This window comes from Labrus bergylta, chromosome 7, assembly GCF_963930695.1.
Source record: "Labrus bergylta chromosome 7, fLabBer1.1, whole genome shotgun sequence".
In the NCBI taxonomy this organism is placed as follows: Eukaryota; Metazoa; Chordata; class Actinopteri; order Labriformes; family Labridae; genus Labrus; species Labrus bergylta.
The window spans coordinates 10199936-10221942 of record NC_089201.1 but is presented as its reverse complement, the minus strand read 5'-3'; the positions used below and the strand labels follow the sequence as shown (position 1 = coordinate 10221942).

At 39.9% G+C, this 22007-nt stretch overlaps 1 protein-coding gene across 1 annotated transcript in view; it reads right to left on the bottom strand.

Moving 5' to 3' along the window:
* Positions 1–22007, bottom strand: part of cmip (c-Maf inducing protein) — a 42232-nt gene that overhangs the window by 11404 nt on the left and 8821 nt on the right. Inside the window, exons 2-11 of the mRNA XM_020641413.3 lie at positions 11123–11248; positions 7502–7552; positions 6692–6853; positions 5979–6020; positions 5547–5609; positions 5350–5430; positions 3922–4025; positions 3514–3618; positions 2000–2452; positions 465–530 (exon numbers count right to left, since the gene is read on the bottom strand). Coding sequence (XP_020497069.1) covers positions 465–530; positions 2000–2452; positions 3514–3618; positions 3922–4025; positions 5350–5430; positions 5547–5609; positions 5979–6020; positions 6692–6853; positions 7502–7552; positions 11123–11248 — 1253 coding nt within the window. The remainder of the gene's footprint in view (positions 1–464; positions 531–1999; positions 2453–3513; positions 3619–3921; positions 4026–5349; positions 5431–5546; positions 5610–5978; positions 6021–6691; positions 6854–7501; positions 7553–11122; positions 11249–22007) is intronic.

Here is a 22007-nt window from a genome sequence, read left to right as displayed (position 1 = left end):
TGGTGATTCTCAGTGTGTGTTTGAGAGTGGGAGCGTTTCTGATGGTGTGTATTTGAGCGGTGCATATGAGACGAGAGTAAAACACACAGATCTGAAGTCAATCAGCGTGTTCTTAATTTCTCAGGTCGTCTATTATTTTGCTTATTTTTTGTCAAACACTGAATACGCACTCTGCTCCCTACCTGGAAGGACACAACCTCTCAGCTCAGCTATTCCAAAACCTGTTTCTATGTTGTGACTATGTTTCTATGTTTTGACCTTAAATATAGATATATAAAATAGACCCAGTTTGATGACTGATGTTTCTATCAACTCCTCTTTTATCTAATGCAAATGTTGGCAGCCAAGGCCTGAAGTAGAAACCAAATTCATCAAATTTGGGGGTCACCTGAATCACTGAATCAAAATACTGGATCAATTCTACATACAAGGGTGAGCTGTGGTATGTATGTGAGAATACTCACTCTTTAGGAAAGGGAATGGGCTGCAGCAGGCTGGCCAGAGCAGGTCTCCAGTCATCGTAGTCTGACCTGAGAGACATGACAAGATAAAGAAAACAGGGATTAAGAAAGCGAGCACAACAATGTGAGCAGGAGGGTGTAGCCTGGATAAATGTTGCTGGAGAACAAAAAGACGGAAGAGTTGCTTCTATGAGCGAAACATGAGCAGCATGAGAAGACGTGGACCTGCGGTTTGTGATATAACATAAACTGGAGCAGCATCAAATTACAGCTAGTTAAGTAACACAGTGTCTTTGCTACAAATTTTACAAGCTCACAGACACAACTGCTTTTAAGGCCATTCTGTGTGGTTACCGCACACACAGACTGACACACGTAACTGCTGCTCCACTTTCACACTGTGTGAAATGAGCACGGCCGCTCATACATTCATTCATTAAGGACTGCTTAACCTATTCACTGAATGCTGCTTGTTTCAAACTAGGACATGACGTTTCAATCATATGTAACTCGAACATGTATTTAATGTCTCAAGTCTGTTTATGAAACAGTATTAGGTAAGCCTGTGTGAACCTTACTGTGAAATCTACTCCCTGTGTTTGTTTATAAAGGCTTATTTTGGGGGTTTGCCATTATTTAGAGATAAAACAGTTGATAGAGTTAGAAATTGGGGAAAGGAGCCATGGTTTGGATTCGAACCTGGGCCGCCTGCTTAGAGGACTACAGCCTCTGTACATGGCCTGCACTAGCCACTAAGCTACCAGTGGCCCCCTACTCCATGTTTTTTTTTTTTAAACGTAACCACTTGTTTTATAAAGTAGAGGGGATCTGTCCATGTTGAGGTCGTTGTATCATACTGTCCAATGTTCGTAGTCAATCACAAATGGTATGTTTACAAGCTTCTGCTCTGACTCTTTAATTAGCAGTTGTTCTTGGCAACTGACTGGGTCCAAATGACACAATTCTTTCCCTACAGAGGTAGCCATGTTTTTTAGGATACAGCCTCAGTTTGCAGTCTGGAATATACTTCTACCCCTCAGTTTGAAGTCTGAAACCCTTCAGATGATCAGTTCTTTTATGTCATCTAAGACATTTATTTTTACTTCATGTAGAAGTATAATTTCAAAAATATCATCAATTAAAGTCCATCATGGTTCAAGGGAGTGACAGCGTTGTGCCAAATAATCCGTTTAGCAGCACATTTTTAGCAGCACTAACATTGACAGCGCTGAGTTAAAGGTACAGTTTGACATTCTGACAGCCTTGTTTAAAGTCTTACCTACTGTAGGTTCATATTGAACTTATAAATGTTGTGAATGTTTAGGTTTTAGATTCAAAGGTAGGTCAAGGACCTGTTTAGCCTAGCTTAGCACAAAGACAGTTGGGATGATGCTGCCACTCATTCATGTCTTTATATAGAGTGTAAAGTCATACAGATCCTTCTACTTTATACGACTATTGTTAAACAAGTGCACCCATAAGTTTGTACTGTTCACACTGAACACTCTGCAAATTGACAGCTTTTCTTGTGAACTCACAGCATCTTGAGAATGAGGGCAAAGCATCCCAGCACGCGGTCGGCCTGCGCTGGCAGCTGGATGGACAGAGTGTTGACGGCCGGGCTGACCAGCAGACAGTCGATGAGGTTGGGTTCGCTGTCTCCACCCGACGGCCCACCCTTTCGCTTGGCGTTGGCCGAGTTGTTGTTTCTCTCCAGCTCCACCAGGATCTCGCTGGAGTTGACGACGGAGGGAGGAGGGGAGAGGGGCAGGGAGGGTGTCGGGGAGGAGATGGGGATGGAGGGTACAGAGTTTGAGGGGGCGGTAGGAGGTGGCTGAGGAGGACTTGGGTTGGCAGAGAGGGGGAGGAGGGTAGTGGGAGGCGGTGTGGGGGGCTCTGGGCGTAGCAGGCGGAGCGGCATCGGAGGCTTTCTGTCGTTCTGCTGCTGGCAGCCATTTCTGATCTCCTTCAGGCTGGGGGAGTTGTCCCGACTGCAGGGAGGAAGTGGGGGTTACTAAATCACATGTAACCTCAATGCAGGGACATTAATAACCTGTTCTAATGTAAATAAGTGTCTGAGCATAGGCCTAAAAATTGCAGTGTGACCGACACAAAAATAAGGAGGTGTGATGCACTGAGAGTCAGGTGAGATGCTGCTACAGTGACGGCTCCTTTGTGTTCCAGAGTTTTGGAAAAATGAGCTAAGAATGATCCTCTCTGGAGTGAGGGAAGCTATGGAGACGACAGTAATGAGTTCAAATACATTACATCATTCATCTGCAGTCAACACAAAATCTCTGTGGAAAACATCCAAAGAGAGTCAGGAGCTCCCTCTGCTGCGTCAGCAACTCCAGGATGTGTATGAATGGGATAAGTTAATACTGACGAATACTTTACAAACAGTAGCCTCTGCCATCAATGCGTGAATGTGGTGTGAGTGGGTGGGTGTGGCCTACAATGTAAAAAGCACTTTGAGCAGTCACATAACTAGAAAAGTACTATAAAAGGCCATTATTTATTGATTCATGGATTGAGTCTTTTTTTCAAGCAAAATCAGAAAAATTGCCTTATTTCAGCTTCCCAAATGTTCGATTTTGCTATTTTAATTTGAAGTAAAAATGTCCCCCCGGACCCCACCCAAATAAAACAAAAATGAAAAGGATAACTCTTTTGGAACACATAGAATATCTTTATGCAAACGGCAGGAATGAGAAGTCCTTTCTGCGAAGGAATCATTCAGTATCGAGGGAATTACTCTGCCTCTAATCATGTTCATGGGAAGTTGATCTGGAAACTGGAGAGGTGCGTGAGAAGCATGTCCCCAAAAATAAGTGTAAACCCGAATTTCCCATCGGGGATTAATAAAGGATATCAAAATCAAAAATTGATCTGGATTCTCTTTGAACAAGCTTCAATGAATACATCTGCAGTAGACAACTAAGTCACTTATATTTCTTTAAAGCACGTAGAATTTCATCACATCTACAACAGCAGAGTATTGTAAATATTGTTGCTGCATGCGTGTGTGTGTGTGTGTGTGTGTGTGACTGACCTGTTGATGAACTCCTCGTAACAGGAATAAATGGCGGCGAGACACACAGCCACCAGGTTTGGCAGGACGCGTGGGTGGGGGCACTGCCCAGTCGGCCCATGCATACTGTAGTACACAAAGGTGTAGGTTTAAAACAAATCAGATCCCAACTGTCTGCTGAAGGTTCAGCTTCTGCCACTCAAAATGATCAGCTTTGTGTACTGCGTCTGTCTTAAGTATTACATGCTGTCAAGAGGCAACATGTTATTTAGCTTTTTAGCCAGCAAAGAGGCTGGTAAGAAATAATGCTTCTTAACCAAGAGAACAAAATGCTATCATAGTGATATGATGATTATATGTCTATATCTAATCAGACAGGGAATTAAGAATTTATAGGACATGTTTCCATGTCACTCTCCAGTTTCTCACCTGTGAACAAACTTCTTGACAACCTCCATCCCAGCGTTCAACTCATTGAGAGCCAGGATGTACTCCTGAGTAAAGAGACGCAGTCGAGGGCACTTTCCAAAATCCTGAAAAAAAGAGAGACACACAAAAAACAAGTACAGATTATTAAAAAACCAAAAAGTTAACAAGACCTGAACTAGAAGATTACATCCCGAATGTGAAGGTTTGACCCCCTCTCTTTGTTTGACAAAGTGAATTGAGATACTAGAGATACAATATATCTCACTAATAGAGCCTTTTATCATGTCTTCAGGTGAAATCTAATTAATTAGATTTAATAAACGTCAGTATTCTGCTTTTATCTCTTTATAGAAGGATGCACGATGACACAGATAAATTAACAGTTTAGGGAATATTTTTGGCTGACAAATAGTCTACAGTACATGTACCAAGCTTTTGAATTGAAGCAAATGGTAAAAATTGGATATCAGATTAGAAATGGCACAAGGATACAAAAGGATACATTTCTCATCAATAAACAACTAGAACGATTGTCTAGCCACTGTATTGTAGTAAGTTGTTGTATTGGGAAAAGTAATGGTAGACTAGCCAAATGATTATTTATAGCTTTGTTTTCTCAGCCAGAGAAAAAGAAGGAAAGGTAAAAAAAAAAAAGACATAGCATGGCTTAGATATCACTTCAAAAGAAAAGGACTGGAAAAAGCCACTGTCCTTTTTCCAGGACATTATAGCCCCGCTTCCACCAAGTAGTCCAGTTCATTTCAGTTTCGAACACATGTATTGTCATTTCTACTGTAAAAAGTTGGAAATGGGACCAAAAACCAATCTATGCCATCCTACTTTTTGCCACCCTTCTGTTGGGGTGATGAGCGTACCGATTCGACCCTAAAGGGGGGAGTTAGACACACCGTTATCATTTGATTGGTCTAACAATCATCACTTCCCGTACAACAGCAGCAATATTGGACAAACACAAAACTTGACCTGTTTAAATATCCCGTGGATTTTAAGAGAGTAATTTCAAGGCTGTTTTTGATTCTTGCTAATAATGTCAGCGCATAGCACTGCCTCATGGACCATCTCGGAGGTGCCGACATTACTAGGGATCACTGTGTCGCCTTGTTCTTTGTTGAATTTATTGGCAGGCTACACTGTGTCATTTTATCCTATACAACTTATTATTATTTAGTGAATTTGTGTCACAAATCGTGTATGATCTATGTTTGTAAAAAGTGGTCGTCGAGATCTTTTCGGTTAAATAAGTCCAAGCTGATGTTTTTGGACAAATTTGAAGAAATGCCAAAAAATTGAAATAAAAATTACCAGACATCAAAGGAGGAATAGGGAAGTGTGTGTGACCAGCCATCCATGAGACCTGATACTTGATTCTCATCACTACTACCAAACACTCTGTGCAGCAGTTCTCACCATGTTATGTTTGAGGATTCTCTGGACCACAGGAGTGAACACTTCAATCACAACCATCGACCGAGGGCGCTCCCGACAGTGCTGAAACACACACACACAAACAAAATGCACTTTAAAATGTGAAAGATTATTAACCTACTTCTATAGAACTTCAGGTTCAGGGATGTTCTACTTATGACGACTGCTTTTGGACTCACCTTACAAAAGAACTCACACAGGTCAGGTGGTGGGTGGTTGTTTTCCAGGAGAGGAGCGATGGCCTAAATATACACAAACACACACAGATAAAAGAATATTTATCTCTATATTTTCCTCTGGCTGGGAGCCATCATTGTAGCTGTTGGCTGGCAGGTGAAGGCGAGAGTTGTAAAAAAAAAAAAAAAAAAATCCCACAGGTGAGCTACACAAACATTACAGCATTGAACTCTTCTGTTTTCCACATGGTCATCGATAGAAACGATCAATAAAACACAAAACACACAGGTGCAAAGTGAACAAATACAGGTGGTGAATCTATTTTTTCCTCATGTTTGAAGACCAAAACAACAAGAGGCGAGATCCACGTGTGTTAATAATTAACCAGCCCAACACCAGAAATCAATTTTAGTGAGAGTGAACTTCATACGCACCACAATGATGTTCTCATGATCCTGAGTGCTGAGATTAGAGTTCTGAGGAGAAGAAACAGAGGAATACAAAGACTTTGTTTTAGTCAAACAGTAATCACAGAACGGTAACAAAAAGGGAAGCCAATGGTAGATTATCTTAAAAAGGTTAGGGTTAAGGATAAGAATCATGTTTAGTTCAAGATAAGATTAGACTAAGGTTTGGTTTGGTTGTCACTACACAGTGCCACATCAACACTATCCAAACACCTACACTTGGCATGTGTTGCGTTAGATGAAGTCTTAGCAGCACCAGAGCAAACACAAAGACATATCCAAACATGACAATGAGATGTACAGACATGAGTCAGAACTGCAATTACATGAGGCAATCCTCGAGTGATGGGTTTTTTCTTTTTCCCTGAATTCAGGAATCCTCAGAGGAGACAAGGCTGCGATTCTGACTCAAACTAAAAAGGACAAATATGATGTGTGACTTGAAGTTTGAAATGTTTTTTTGTTTTTTTTGCCTTTAACAAATGTATTTAATAGAGCATAATAACCCCCCAATATACCCTGATCAAAAAAGTGGTAGCAATAAAAAGTCCATTTGCTACATTGTTAGATGGCTGGGTTTTGTCAGTGTTGTCTGTAGTGGTAGATTTGGTTTCATATAAGGATCTTACCACTGAACAAACATTTCTATCTCTGTAGTGACCTTTTCAGTGTGTTGCTACCTCAGCCAGCAGGGTGGAGATGATGTGCAGCGGGGCCTGGTGGATGGACTCGTCCTGAAGAGGTGAGGTCAGAGCCATGTCTACCAGCGCTCGGATCTCCTTCAGAACCACGTCCCAGCGGCTCGGGTTGTTTAGGACTTTGCGGTACTTGTAAATCTTTTTCTGTAGCAAAAAGATGAATGTCATATCATGATCTCTGTAGCCACTGCATTCATTGTTCTCTAGACCAGCACTTCAACACAACAGTATTTTTCTTGTTTCAAACTTGTTTCAGATCACTATCTCTCAACTGCTATGTGATTTCTCATGGAAAATATGCATTCTGAATGTTGCAGAGAACACTTTAGAACTGAGTATAATTTACCACCTTTTGTATAAATGTGCAGCTTATTCGTTCATTTCCCCAAGAATCAGTGTATTGTATGGAGGAAATAACTGGGAGAAATACTTAACCATACAGTAGGAAGTAACTATGACCTGTAACACTCTGAACTAGCTCAGGTATACTTCCTGTGCAGCTTTATTTAGCTCAGTGAGCACAGCAGGGCCCTAGCACTCACAGGTTAAGAGGTCTGATCCTCATAAAGGATAGTACAGTTCCATAAAATGACATCTAAGACTGTGAAAAGATCTGTAACACAAGAGATCCTCTGTTTTGTGTTTTAACAGGATCATTCTGTTATAATCTTTAATGTGCATGGTTACCTGCTCATAGAGTGCGACAGTGTGTGTGTGGAGGGTTAAGCATGATGCTTTAATGAGGCAGTGGAGACTGATCAATTAAGAGTTTAAGACAAACAGTAACCTTACCTTCCACTGAAGGGAGTGAAACCACTGGTCCCTTAAGTAGCTGTTTGCAGCCTGCCAAAACAGAGAGAGAGAGAGAACACATACAGAGATACATGTTAAAGGTTACTTTTCCCATAAAGGCAGGAAACATCTCGAACTAAAACTTTCTCTGTGTTTCAACATACGCTTTAAAGCTATCATTTGACAGATTTAGGACATTTTGTCACGATACATCTGGATCTTACATTATCAGAAGTCGACCTTAGCTTTAGTAAGTGGCACCAACATTGGAAGTTCCCATTAAACAGATTATTGCCAACATAATCAAGTTTAACTTATTCTTTGACGTCTTATGGAAAAAAAAATTCATTGTAAACTGAAAACCAAAAGCAGGGTGAACAAATGTCAAAAGACCAAGTAGCTGAATAATGTGGCCATTCTTCCAGTTTGTTTGAACTTTTATCACATGTTTAACAGTAAATGACATAATCTCCATACAAATTAAGTGTGATGGCTTTGAGGTCTGTCTGGATGGGCTGTGTTGTAAGAAAATTAACAGAGTGTTCAGGACCTCGTTCATTGTTTTTAATGAAAAAAACAAACAAGGGTTTCATGTCTGTGTAGCAACGTGAAGGAGAACAGAATTATCTCCTTAAAACAGAGTCTCCTCGTTCTCATCTTCTTTTTTTAAATGATGCCATAACTCTTGCCAACAAGCCTCTGTCCTAACATTGGAGAGAATCTGCCCTCATGAGTAACTAATTGACAATTACTCAATAAGTCAATGACATCAGGCGCCCACTAATATTATTAAAAAACCTAAAACAACTTGTGACTCTGGAGTTGGTTTATTATAGCTGCTATGGTAATGCATTGCAATCATTATGACAAAAAACACATCATGGTTAGGGACAATTTGAACTATTAGAGCTCTTCACTGCTGATGAGGCCTTTGTTCATTAAAAAGAAACAATTATGAGTAAAACATAACTCCTATCCACTTAAGTGTCTCAACCATGAATGCAGGTATTCATGTTTGCAGATTGAATGTATTGTAGATTTGAATCAACTTCAGTATTCATTCTTTTTGCCACAGAGATGTTAGGCTTCGCTCAGTTGGTTGAGCAGGCCCCCCACATACTGTACAGTCAGTTCTTGAGGATACAGCCCTCGACGCCTCAGTCGCAGGTTTGACTCCAGACATCGACCTTTTGATGTCTACCCCAGTTATTCCTGTCAACATTTCTTGTCTCTCTTCAGCTGTCCAATCAAATCGCCTCTCCAAAAAAAGGCTTCAGTATTTGGTTTCACAACATTAATTCTTTGCAGATGATGTCATTATGTTTCACGAGAATTAGAACATTTTAGGAAGCTGGGGCAGATCCTATCTGTGGTTTCTGAATAAGTGGTTATGTAGGATGTGCCCAGGGTCCATTCAATACGCCAATATGTTACTGCTGCAAGAAGGTGTTTTTTATGTATATGTGGAATTGTTACATGAAATGCTCTAAGTTTTGAATGATCTCTATTTATGTATTTCATTCATTTTTATTTTCTTGTAACTGTTGGACAGAGTCCAAGAAAAATTTCCATTAGGGGACAATAAAGTATATCTTGATCTTGATCATGGTAAAAGAGCTTTGAGTAGTCAGAAGACTAGAAAAGGGAAATATAAGCTCAAGTCCATTTAGCATTGAAGTCCATTTACATACCAATCATTGCTATTCTGTTCAAATTGATTTAAAGTTAAAAAAAAAAAATGGAGATGGAGCCTAATTTAAAGAACTTTAAAACCCTTGAGGTTGAACATAATCTGAGGTTGAAGCTTTTGAAAATACAGCAGGTTAGCAGACTGGGATTTAAGTGGCCGCTCGTTTTGGGGTATTCAGGTTGACCTCTCTAAAACTACACTGTATTGATATTTCCATGACATTAAGCTAAATTTCTAATTGCCGTGTTCTTTCTCTAGCTGGAAAACCACAGCTGGGGTTTTGCACTTTTCTACGTCTTGTGCAGCAACTATGCCTGATCTTGGTTTGTTGGTGTGGAACCAGTGCCTGGCTGGGGTCCAAACAGCTGGCAGCAGGCATAAGCAAACACAGCTGAGGATGTGGGTATGCACTTCTGACCCCAACACATAATGGGTTGAAATGTGTATCAGAGGTAATTTTGCTAATGGTTAATCGTAGCAATTGTGTTCACTGAGTGCCTCTGGTTAATGAGAGAAAAATGAACATTTTCCTGGAATTGAAAGCAATCTCTAATAGAGTTCAGCGGGTATTTATTGTACGGTGTCTTGACTCTAAAACATTACAGCCACCAAACTGGACAGCCAGAACTAACTACTATTCATTCATGCAATATTGGAAAATTAATGGTAAACATCAAAGTGGCTAAAGCACACTGAGAATGAACACCCAGCTCTGTAGTATGGAGCTGCAGGGGAAAGCTTCCAAGCCTTACATTTCAAGAGCAACTTTATATTGCTTTTGGCTTCTTTTTTTTTTTTCTCTCTCTCACAACTCTCCCATGTAACTCAATAAAAAAAAATCATATATGAGGCTGCTATTTCCACAACACAAGCTGTGTTTATGTATCGGGAACATCAACATCAGGTAGATCAGACCTTACCTGTCAGAACATCCTTGGGATATCACGCATCGACTATTGCAACTCCCTACTGGGAGGTCTTCCTACATGCACGATCAAACCCCTGCAGATGATACATAATGCAGCAGCACGACTGGTCTTCAACCTTCCTAAAAGAGCACATGTCACTCTGCTGTTCATCTCCTTACACTGGCTCCCAGTTACTGCTCGCATCAAATTTAAAACTCTGCTGCTCGCTTACAAAACAGCGACAAAAACGGCTCCTCCTAAACTCTCTCATCCAGGTCTACACTACCTCCCGCCCACTACGCTCTGCCAATGAAAGGCGTCTGATCCAGCCTTCACAACAGGGTCCTAAGTCTCTGACTAGACTCTTCTCCTCTGTCGCCCCCGGTGGTGGAACGAACTTCCAAACTCCATTTGATCTGCAGAGTCCCTTTGCACCTTTAAGAAAAAGCTAAAGACTTTCATGAATACCTACAAAATTAATGACGGTAATGACGATGGTTTTGATATTATTGATGATGATGATGATGATGATGATAGTAATGACGATGGTTTTGTTTGACGATGCCTGTCAGCACCTGTGTCCAGTCGGACTCAAAGCTGATCGTTTGCTCTTACTGACATTGTTTCCTTTTTTTCGAGATCCTTGCTTGAGTTGTACTTACTCACTGATGTACATCGCTTTGAATAAAAGTGTCTGCTAAGTGAATTGTAGAATTGTAGAATATAAATCGGACGCATCATGCCCATGCAAACTGGAGCCCCACCAGATATTTTTAAATCACAGAATCTAACATATCTTCATCTATCATTTATTACAAAATTTCGTCATGAAGAATACTACTTAAAGTTAGACATATTCTTCTACTTAATCTATATCATACCTCAAAAATACCCCAAAAATACATTCAAGCTGTTGGTTTCCCTACATGTGTTACCAGCTAAGTTGAATCATAGAATTTCAACTTCAAATGATCTAGCTTTGTGTTAATGTGTCACTGTTTTCTGTTTTCTTTTCCAGGTTACCTGCAGCAGGACGGTGCCTCCGGGAAAGCTGAGCTGGACACAGTACTTGGGAGCATTGTCCCATGACAGGAGCTGCAGGTCCTCTATGGAGCTGTAAGACAATGACGCCTCCATGTAGCCAGTGGGCTGGAGAGGAGAGAGAAAACAAGAGGATATTATTCAGCCACTGTCTAACATTTACAGTACGCACTGTATATTTAAAGAGAGCCAGAGGAGAAAAGAAAGTTATTTTACTGGCAGTCAACTGGAAAGACAAAAAGAAACACATCCTGGGCTAACCTGCCCTGGGTAAACACAACGCCAAGCAAAACCTCCAAATACAGCAGAACGGCAAAGTACACATAATAATCTTTATCAGCTGTGGTGGTGTCACCCGAAGAAGTGAATATGTGCTGAAACCAAGTGGAAAATCAATTAAGCCAAAGCTATTTATCACGCACATACACAAACATCACCTAGAAAGACATTGTTGATGTAGCTTTGAGTCGACACACACACACAATCCTAGTGTGTGTGATGCAGAGCTCTAATCCCAGGCTCAGTATTGTCAGAGCTGGAAGCAGATGCAACTGAGTAACAGGCCACAACCTGTTTGCTCGTCTCAAAATGATTACAGAAACGCTGACAAATGACCACAAGTTTCCGGGCTCAGGAACAGAAGAGTCTTTAGAGAGAAGGGGGGAGGGGGAGAAAGAAAAATAATATAAACAGATAAAAATAACAAGGCAGAGTGAAAGCCACAAGGAACCAAGTGTGTATATCTTGTAACCCCCAGGAGTTAGTTTGAAGAGAAATGGCTGGTTCCACAGTGTGTCTATAATAAGACACGTGCCTTTCTGTAATGCAGAAATTGCAATAAATGAATCACTGGTTGATTTCCCAGACATAAGCGTCACTACATGACTTTGTAGCAATTATTGCTGATGAGAGACTAACACTATGTCCACAAAAGTGGGCTCTGTGGACGTCATCTGCAGTGTTTCAGCAGAACGCTAACAAGGCAGCGCTGCTTTCAGGGTATTCTACTTTCCATTTTTCTAAGGCAATTCTCATCAAGAAAACTGGAGTATTTTTGGATGATGGTTTGAGGCTTTTTTTTTTTTAAAGAAAAGTAAAAGCTCTCAGGGGGCCAAGGGGATGTGAAAGTGGAAGTTTCATCTGGATGCCGCAGTCAAAGTTTTATGTTTTAAAGTATATCAGAAAATATTTGAAAGCATCTCCTTTAGTTCAAGATTGCCATTCTCCTCAAATCAGTAAGACAGTTCAAAACAAACACATGGTGCGCAGGTAGCCTAGTGGTTAGTTTGTGCGCCCAGTGTACAGAGGCCATAGTTCCCCAAGCGGGCAGCCCGGGTTCGAATCCGACCTCTGGCTCCCTTCCCTCAGGAACACTTCCCACTCTCTCTCCCACATTTCTGACTCCATACACTGTACTATCTCTCCAGTAAAAGGTATAAAAAGCCCCCAAATAAAAAAACAAAACTGGACACAACAATAAAAAACAAACCTGTTAAGAACCAATAATAAGGTTTATGATTAAAAAAAATTGTATACATTATTTTCAGGCCTAACAGTCCACATATTATCAAGAGTGACAACAAGAAAGAGAGTGCGGGCAGATGGACGCCGACACTTGAAGGAATCTTGGTACTCATGTGTTACTTTTAATGACAGCTGTACTGTTCTGTCGGAGAGGTATCCTTAAATGACTTCTTCCCCTGGTTTCCGACTCTATCCACTATCCTATCTCTACAATAAAGGCACAAAAAATTATTAATCTTGACCTTCAAGGGGGGGCAGGCTGCCCCCCTTATATGATGGTAGGAGAAACACAGGGTTCTGTTGTGACTCTTGACTGGGAAGAGGCAGAGACAATCAAACTGGGCCTTCACTTTCAATGAAGCCAATTTACCTGTTATAGGTATAGTTCTGTTATAGTTTAGAATTCATTTACATCTTACACATAGAAGATGAATGCTTGTTAACAGCTTGTTTTGTGTAACAGTAGCTATATGTTATTAAATGTTTTATAAAACATTTAACGTAAAAGGAAAGAAAATGCTGTCTCACTGTCAACTGAAGTTAATATACACTGTTTTATTAGTGCTTGGAAGCTATGGCATTTTTCATGCCATACTGATGTACAAGCATAACTCTCTCGTCTATGCAGTGTGCCATGTGTGTGAGATGTAGATGAGGAATTTAATTTGTGGCCAATGTGTGTTGTTTGTTCTGTTGTACTGTTTGAATTGTCTGGATGTGTGTTTAAAAGTAAAAAGTATAATAAAAAACTAAAATCTGTCCCCTTATTACCTGTCAAGCTTCTGATCTGTTGTCAGATTATTACAATTTGTCAGCTTACCTACTGTGTTTACATTGTTTGCAAACCTTGACACATGCTGTGTGAATATTGTGAAATGCATTTGTATGAAGCAAATTAAATACCATGCAAAAAACACTGATGTTACTGATACTGGTTTGATGATGTGCTACCCTTAATATGTGACTGTGACCATAATGTTCAAATGTTGGTAATATAAAAGATACAAACAGTTTAAATAGTAAACATCACATCTAGACGACCAATCACACGCTCTGTCAAGCTTTCATCAGCGTGTCAGTAAAAAAGGCCATCATTGTGGTACACTCTTTTCTTTTTCTTCTCCTGCGCACACACACACCGTACACACATATGCACTCGCAATCATGGCTCCACTACAAACACATGATGTTACACGGAGGCAGCAACAGTTCTGCCCTGGCGTTTCTCTGAAGACAGGTGGCTCCTTTTTTTTTTTCTGCTTCCATCTCACATTTACTCAAATAGGCACCCCCCCCCTCCTCCAACACACAGGCTATTACTTGCTTTACATCTCCCTCTGTGGCTCTTGTGTTTTTCCCCCTACAAACACACAAACACATGGACATACACTCATACATGATTTTCATTACAGATATCATGAACAGCAAATATTGGTTCTGGACTAAATGTCTCATTTCCTTGAAAGAATAAACAGCCTGTCTGTCTTTGTCTCTCAGCCAGCCTGTCTCTGTCTATCCAAACTACCAAATAGGGTTTTTTCATTAAGCTCTAATTGGGTGCACGTGCCAAGCTAACGACTGGAAATAGGGTGCTAAAGAAGGAGATAAATGTGTTTCTTTTTTCTGAGCAGGCGGAGGTAGAGCAGAATGGAGACAAACAGGAGGAGCTTCAATTTTCTGATAACCAGTCTAGGTTACCATAGATACTCCATCCTGAACACAGGCAAGCAGTGATTGCCTGCCTGCCTTCCTCTCTCTCTTTCTCTCAACACCCATGATCCTTTCTCTTGTTTCTTATCTTTCTTTCTGTCTTTATTTTCCTGCACCATCTCAAGTATTCTCCTCCTTTCTCTCATTCTGTCTCTTTCCGTTCTGTCTTTCATCCTGCATGGAGGAGGCTACAGCTCCACTTGTCTACTCTCCTCACTGCTGTGTTGCCATAGAAACAAGAGGATGGAGATATATGTTATGGTTTTTTTTTTTTGTTTTTGTTGGTTTGTATCCAGGGAGAAGTAGACAAGGGAGGAATGATGGAAGAGAAGGGCGAAGAAAGGAGGAGAAAATCAGGGAATATGGAAAGAAAGAATGATATGTGAACAGCTGATCATATTTCATCAGTGCAGGCAACAATGAGACATAAACAAAGAACAGCATTGTTCATTTGTCATGTTATTTTTCACTCATTGTTGAGTAAAAAACCTTCAATCAGATTATCTTCAAAATGTGGTATTTGAAAGATCTGACATTTGTAACACCGTGACACGGAGAATAGCAAAGACAACTCCCATGATTCCCCCCTATAGCCTCGATGTCATCTTTTGTTATTTTATATATATATATATATATATATATATATATATATATATATATATATATATATATATATATATATACATACATATATATACATACATATATATATATATATATATATATATATGTGTGTGTGTGTGTGTGTGTGTGTGTGTGTGTGTGTGTGTGTGTGTATACAGATGATATTAAAACAACTAGGTGGGATTACCTAGCAGTGGTTATCACCGTCATCCCTCAGAAAGAAGGTTCCTGATTCACATCCCGGTTTGGCCATAAATGAAAAGCAAACTGTGTTGACAACGCAACTAAATTGTAAATATGTAAATACAAGTAAAGTAAGCTCAAAGATTACAAATACAACACAGATTTATCTCACCTCATCATCTCAAATTCTGTCATTTTAGATTTTTTTTAAAGGTTTATGTTTGGGATATTTATGCCATTATTAAGAGATAGGACAGTGGAAGGATAGGTAAATGGTAAATGGACGTGAGCTTCTATAGCCCATTTCTCGTCTTTTGACTCAAATTGCTGTTACACCACAGGTCACACTTACCCATTCACACCCATTCATACACTGATGGCAGAGAATAAAGTGACCATCAGAAGTAACAAATTCCGTTTACATTCATACAAAGCTGCTTGGGGTTAAGTGTTTTGCCCAAGGACTCATCAGTCATGTGGCAGCAGGAGCTGGGGATCAAACCCCCAACCTTCTGGTTGTCAGACCACTCACTCTACCAACTGAGCCACAGCTGTCACCCTGGATAGATTCATAAATCGAGGGGAGGGAGTGTGGGGAATGACATGCAGGAGAGGAACCGAAGATCGGATTCGAACCCAGGCTGCCTGCTTGGGGGACTACAGCATCCGTAAATGGGGTGTCTACGTTATCTGTGACACGTTAACTTAAAAGTTTACGGCAGCTGGGACACAAACCATTTTAAGTAAAATATATATAGATATTTTTTTTTACAGTGTACACTGAATTACAGAATCCCCGTCCACTCCAATAAAGCAAGTACAAGTAAGTTCAATCCTGGCTTTATACAAAACAACTTTGGTACTGCCACAGTGCCAAACCTGAGGCTTTAAAACACCTGGAGCCACTGTTTTGGGTCCAAGGATCAAACATCACTTCACATGGCGTGTTGTGTACAACACTTTCTTTCCATCCTTTTCACTGCTCCCTTTTTACTCGTCTTTTAACCCTCTTTTGCTGTTTTTATTTCTTCTATAACAATTTATGTTTCTTCTGTTCCTTTGCTAACTCTTTTCCATGTTTCTCTTGTTGATTTATTTCCTTGTTTCCTCATCACCTTTGACGTGTGTTATTGTAATTTTTGTTCCTCTTGTACCTCTACATGTTCTTTACCTTATTAATTTCTCTCTCTCTTTTAGTCCCATGTGTTTTGTTGTTCCTCATTTCACAAAGACAGAAATACCTAAAATTAAAAAAAACAACTGGTTGTTAGTCGAGAAGCACAATCAGTGTCTAAGCGATGTAACAAACAGAGCAGAATGAAAGTTTCTTCAGAGACACTGTGGACATTAAGTGAAACCTCCCTCTGCAGCCACTGTGTTTGTTTGCATCACACTGAGTCACAACCACAAACCTCCTGTTCAACATAGATAGCAAGTGGATAAGAGGGCATCTTGGTGCACATTTCTTCCCCTTCCTGTCATCAAGCAAACACTATCAGTTCACATCCTGTGTCCCATCAGTTTCATATTTACCAATAATCACACAACAAACAGTAGTTTCCAAACAAAAGGAGGACATTCAGCAAGTGACCCAGATCAGGAGGGGCGTCAGAGAGGATTTGATCGCTTCATTTGCTCGAAGACCTTCGCTGGGACAAACTGATTGATCACACATCAGCACATAGGCACACTATTATTCCTGTTTAGGGACACAAACTGCAGGGCTCATGCGAAACTGCAGGGCTCATGCGAAGCTGCAGGACTTTATAGAGTCACTTCCCTGAACGATAAGCTGCTCTACTTCTCCATTTTCGAAGGGGACAATCAAATTGCTGCTCATAAACCTCAGAGGAGAAAAACACATGGCTGACCTGCAGAACACTGTCAACAAGTCCTGCTGGCCTGCTATAAGAACAGCATACAGAGCACTTGTGTTGCGGTAGCTATGCAGGGCTTTGTGGTCTGATATTGTACAATTGATGAACTTTCAGTTACAAGCGCCAACTCAAGTTCAACTATTCAAATTATTGATGCACTCGATGAAGAATTCAAAGAAAGCTACCACAGACGTGTCATAACTGTTATCAAGATTTCATGCAGTAGAAAACCTCTTATGTGATTAGTAGGTTAATATGTAAGGTATAGGCTACATTAGAACACAACTGCTAAATACAAGGTTTACATCTCAGGTCACCTGCTGCCACCATGACATACTGTATGTGTTCTCAAGAGTTGTTCTAATAGCTATACAGGTAATGTGTCTGAAAATGTCTTGTGATATCAGCATTGCAGAGTAGTCCTCACCCCAAATATTAGACTGTATCTGTTTGATTTAGCAGCCTACATTAGATACAGACCGATATCAGCCGACCGATAATATTGGCCGATATTAGCATATCACGTGACTATCGGCATCGGCTAATTTTATTAACGATACATGCCGGTAAAAACATGCTGGTAGGTTTATTAAATTTAAGTTAACAATTACATTTTTAATTTCTAAATTAGTGTTTCAGTGCACTGCTGTTATTCTGGCCAATACAGGCTTTTGTGTTTTTGCTGACAGTATATGAGGGGTCAACCCAATAAAAGTGATTGTACTGTATATTTATATAAGGAATATATCAGCCTACATATAAGTGTCAGAATGTATTATCTACTTTATATTGGTATCTGTATCGGCCCCAAAAAACCCATATCGGTCAGGCCTTAGCTACATAGCAATAATATGTATCATTGCTGGGACTAGAAATTGCATGATAATAGGAAAGAACATATTAGTCCAAAAATGATTTTAAAAACTGTTTGTGTTTTATGTACATTTGTAGATATGTGTACCATCAACCCGCCGGGAGACTACAGATGGAAATTAGCCTACGCCAATAACCTGTCATATACACCTGTTTATGTTAATGTGACTGCCCTATTTTAAATAAACAAACAAATACATACAGTTCAGGTTAACTATAATGTGACGATAGCAAACACACATTAGATGTACAGAGCAGTGCTAGTGGAACGTGTATTGCTAGCTGTCAGCAATCAGTGTTTTCCAATCACACGTGTAAAGTCTCAATCTTATTTGATAACATTTAAAACAGGTATCAGGGGTTTGAGATGCCAGGAATCACCTAGCCACGTGCTAATTTTAGTTTAGTTTATTCTAGGAGCATATTTGTTTGAAGGTTTGGACTCCCTCAGTTTACTGCGGGCTGTACAACAATGATAGCAGTCATATCACATTCATACAGGGTTGTTCAGAGCTGTTCAGTATACAGAGGTTTAAATTATATAATTGAATACTCAAGTCTAGAGATCAGAATCTGTATGAGGAAGGATTCCAACACTACTGACTGATGGCCAGCTCTAATAACTGCACAAGTAGTTAACACTGCTAATCACTAAAATCTGCAATGCCATCAATATTTCCATCTAGTTAAAAAAAGACTGAAAGAAGCATGTGTTTACTGGCATGAGCCTGTCCCTTTAAGTAGGTGGTTTATGGGTAATGTACACTAGGGGAAGTTGTGGTTGATACTCGCTCGCAGTATGAGTGTGAACAGATCTGCAATGTATGTGAATAAAGTGACCCGGTTGGTAAAATATACTCTGTCTCTCCTCCTACTTCGAATGTTGAATTTACCCGGACTGCTTGTTTCATAAACGAGCCAAGCAGCTGTCCTGTACCACGGTTAGGGACGACGAAGCAGATAAAAGGGTAACATAATGTCCTGTAGAGAACTGCCCTTTTTTTTCTTCTTCTTTGATACGTTTACTTAAAGTAGAATCTGTTCAACACATTCCCTTAAAAGCCTCATAAACTGATCAATACGGTTATAATTATAAAATGAAAAATTCTTTGAATGTGGAAATACAACTTGGAGGGTAAAATGAAATCAGCTTGAAATAAACTGCTGGAACTCACCACATGAAAAGAACAGCAAGAACAACAACAGCAACCAGCCACAAACGCAGGAACATTCTGAAAATAAACTAAAGTCTAGAAGAAAAACAAGAAAAAAGAGCAGTGACAAGAAAAACCATCATTCCAATAATAAACAGGAGTGGTAGTATCACATCAGCTCAATACTCGAAACTACCTACATACACTGAATAAGAGGGTAAGAACATTGAAAGCCGTTTTTTTACTTCCAAATATATAGTTTTAAATAAAGACATATTTCCCTGTCAGCTTTACCTTCTCCCGTTAACACTTTGTCATTTTTCTGGAGGTTGCTTGAAGAACCCCCCTTAACCGTCTTGCACAGGAGAAGGGGAAGCAGAGTTTGAATTTTAATATTATCTCAAATCAAGATTTGATTATCAAAAAAGTGTACTGTACAAAATAGGCCTAGAAAACTGCCCTGCTGCGAGATGTAGTTGTTTCTTATTCAACAATTAGCATTGTGTCATATTGCAGGAGTGCAAAAACAACACAATAAAAACAGAATAAAAATGTCTTGTAAAAGCAGAACTGAGGGAGCAGCATGTTCAACTTAAAGCACACAGTTTCTCAAAACTCGTACAGCTCTTATAACATGCTTCATTTCAGCCTTTAGAGTGTGACTTAGAGAAAAGAGAAACTTCAAGATGGTACTTTTCTTTCATTAGTCTGAAAATCTGACATTCAGAGAGTGACTGCTCAAAGTTAGGCCAAAAGTTTCACTTCGCATTGTGTGTCCTATTGTGGTCCGACAGGACTAAATGTGGACGCGCCTTCAGACGTCATTGCAACTAGACTGGCTCATTCATCAGTCACAGTTCTCTTTTCACATCTGATATTAATATGAACAATTTCTACTGGGTTCTGTTGATGAAGAATAATATGTATTCATCTGCTGACGTTATGAAATGTATCAGTTTCCATAAGTACTTACAAATTAAAAGTATTTTTAACAAATCTGCAGGATGTTTGGAGTTTTACTGACAGAAGCTTTAGGACACACACACACACACACACACACACACACACACACACAAACACAAACACACACACACTCGCAAATACAACAAGTTCGAAATGTTAAAAATGTTTCTCTAAAAAAATTGAAAACTGATTTCAAAGTCAGCCAATAAGAGGAGACCAGTGTTGACTTGGAGTTTTGGTTTTAATGCGTTGCACATGATGAGAGGCTGTCTCACATAATCAAGTTGTGGTTCCCACATGACGCCACAGTCTTTTTTAAAATGTATTTAACCCTCTCTGACTGTTCCAACTCATCACACTCCTACAGTTAAAAAGCTGCTGTGAATGACAGAAAAATGCCTTTTTGCTGCTCAGTTCACTTTATTAATGGTACCTGGTTTGTTTCAAGGGGAAAGCCATCAATTTGTGGTTTGGTTGGGAGTTTTGTGCTCTTATGTGTGCTATTTCTTTGCTGGTTGCAGTGACTCCCTTTTTTTGGCCAAGATATAGTTTCAGCTTTAGTACTTTGATGGGAATGCATCTGCCTTAAAGGATCATTTTGCAGCCGTTACATCCCAGTTCATGGCGGCTGGCTCGAGCGATTAACTGGAGAACTTTCAAAACAAGTTAAACGTGTCAGTCGTTTAGACTAGAAGGTGGAACAGCAGGTTAACTCTCGATACAAGATGATAAGATACGATACAATATGATACTCAATACGTGGCCCACGATCAAGATAATACCCTGATATATACATTCCAGGATGACTGACATTTTGCATTTTGAAGTGCAAGATTATGGTAATTTTCCACTGCAATTTGGTCTAAGTTTCACCTCTTATCTTTCTCCATCCTCCAACTTCCTTTCACCGCTCCTTCTTTGATCCCACTGTCAGCTACCTCTTTGGCCAATTAACCCCTGTTCACGACTCAATGAGACCCGGGAACATAGAAAAGCCTTAGTACCTCTGAAGACTTTATACAGTCACATACTCTTCATTCACCACTCACACACTGACACACGTAACGAGTCGGAATGAGTCTATTCTAAATTTCATAAATTACTGTCATTCCCAACTGTAACTCAAATCTTTGCCTAATGGCTGCATTATTCAAACATAACTGGGAGTATCCATTATTTGTATGCGTACATGTAGTGCAGAATGTCCTGGAGTTCAGCCCAGAGCCTTTCAAAGCCCTGTGTGTGTGTGTGTGTGTGTGTGTGTGTGTGTGTGTGTGTGTGTGTGTGTGTGTGTGTGTGTGTTCAAGATCACAGGTTGTTCTCGCTGCATGTTGTTTCTCTTCCCTTATTTTGCATTAAACCAATACTAATGTCAAGGTCTGGCAGCACATTTATCTCGCTCCTCTTCTACTTAGTGACGTGCAGCGCAATCAGCTAATTTGAGTCTAAACTCCAACAAAAACATCATCTGGTTCTGCATCAGCAAAGACGCAGCCACTCTCTATTCAGACGTAGTGACAGATTCTTCAGAGAAAAGTTCACTTTGATATCAAAGTCCTGCAGTTGAAGAGAGTTTATTGATTTCATGACCTTTACATCGTAATATCATCTCTTTTGAATATGGACATAACATTTATATATACACAACACATTGAGTGGTTTTCTTTGCCTTTTAACAAACTGTAACCAATCGAATAGCTTAGTTTTACTTGCGTTTGAAGCTAGCTGAGATAATGATTGGGGCCAGTTTTCAGACCACAACAGGAAGCCAAGCTAGTGCTACATACATTTATTTAATGGAAGTTAAAGCTTAACTGTAACACAGACGTAACAGTGTGCCAAATGTGGCAGGCTGAACTTTAAGGACAGAAAGACAGCTGTTTCTTTCTTCCTGTTACAAACCACTGTGAACCTTTTGAGTAGTAAGATAGCATTAGCAACATTCACTTTAAAGACTGG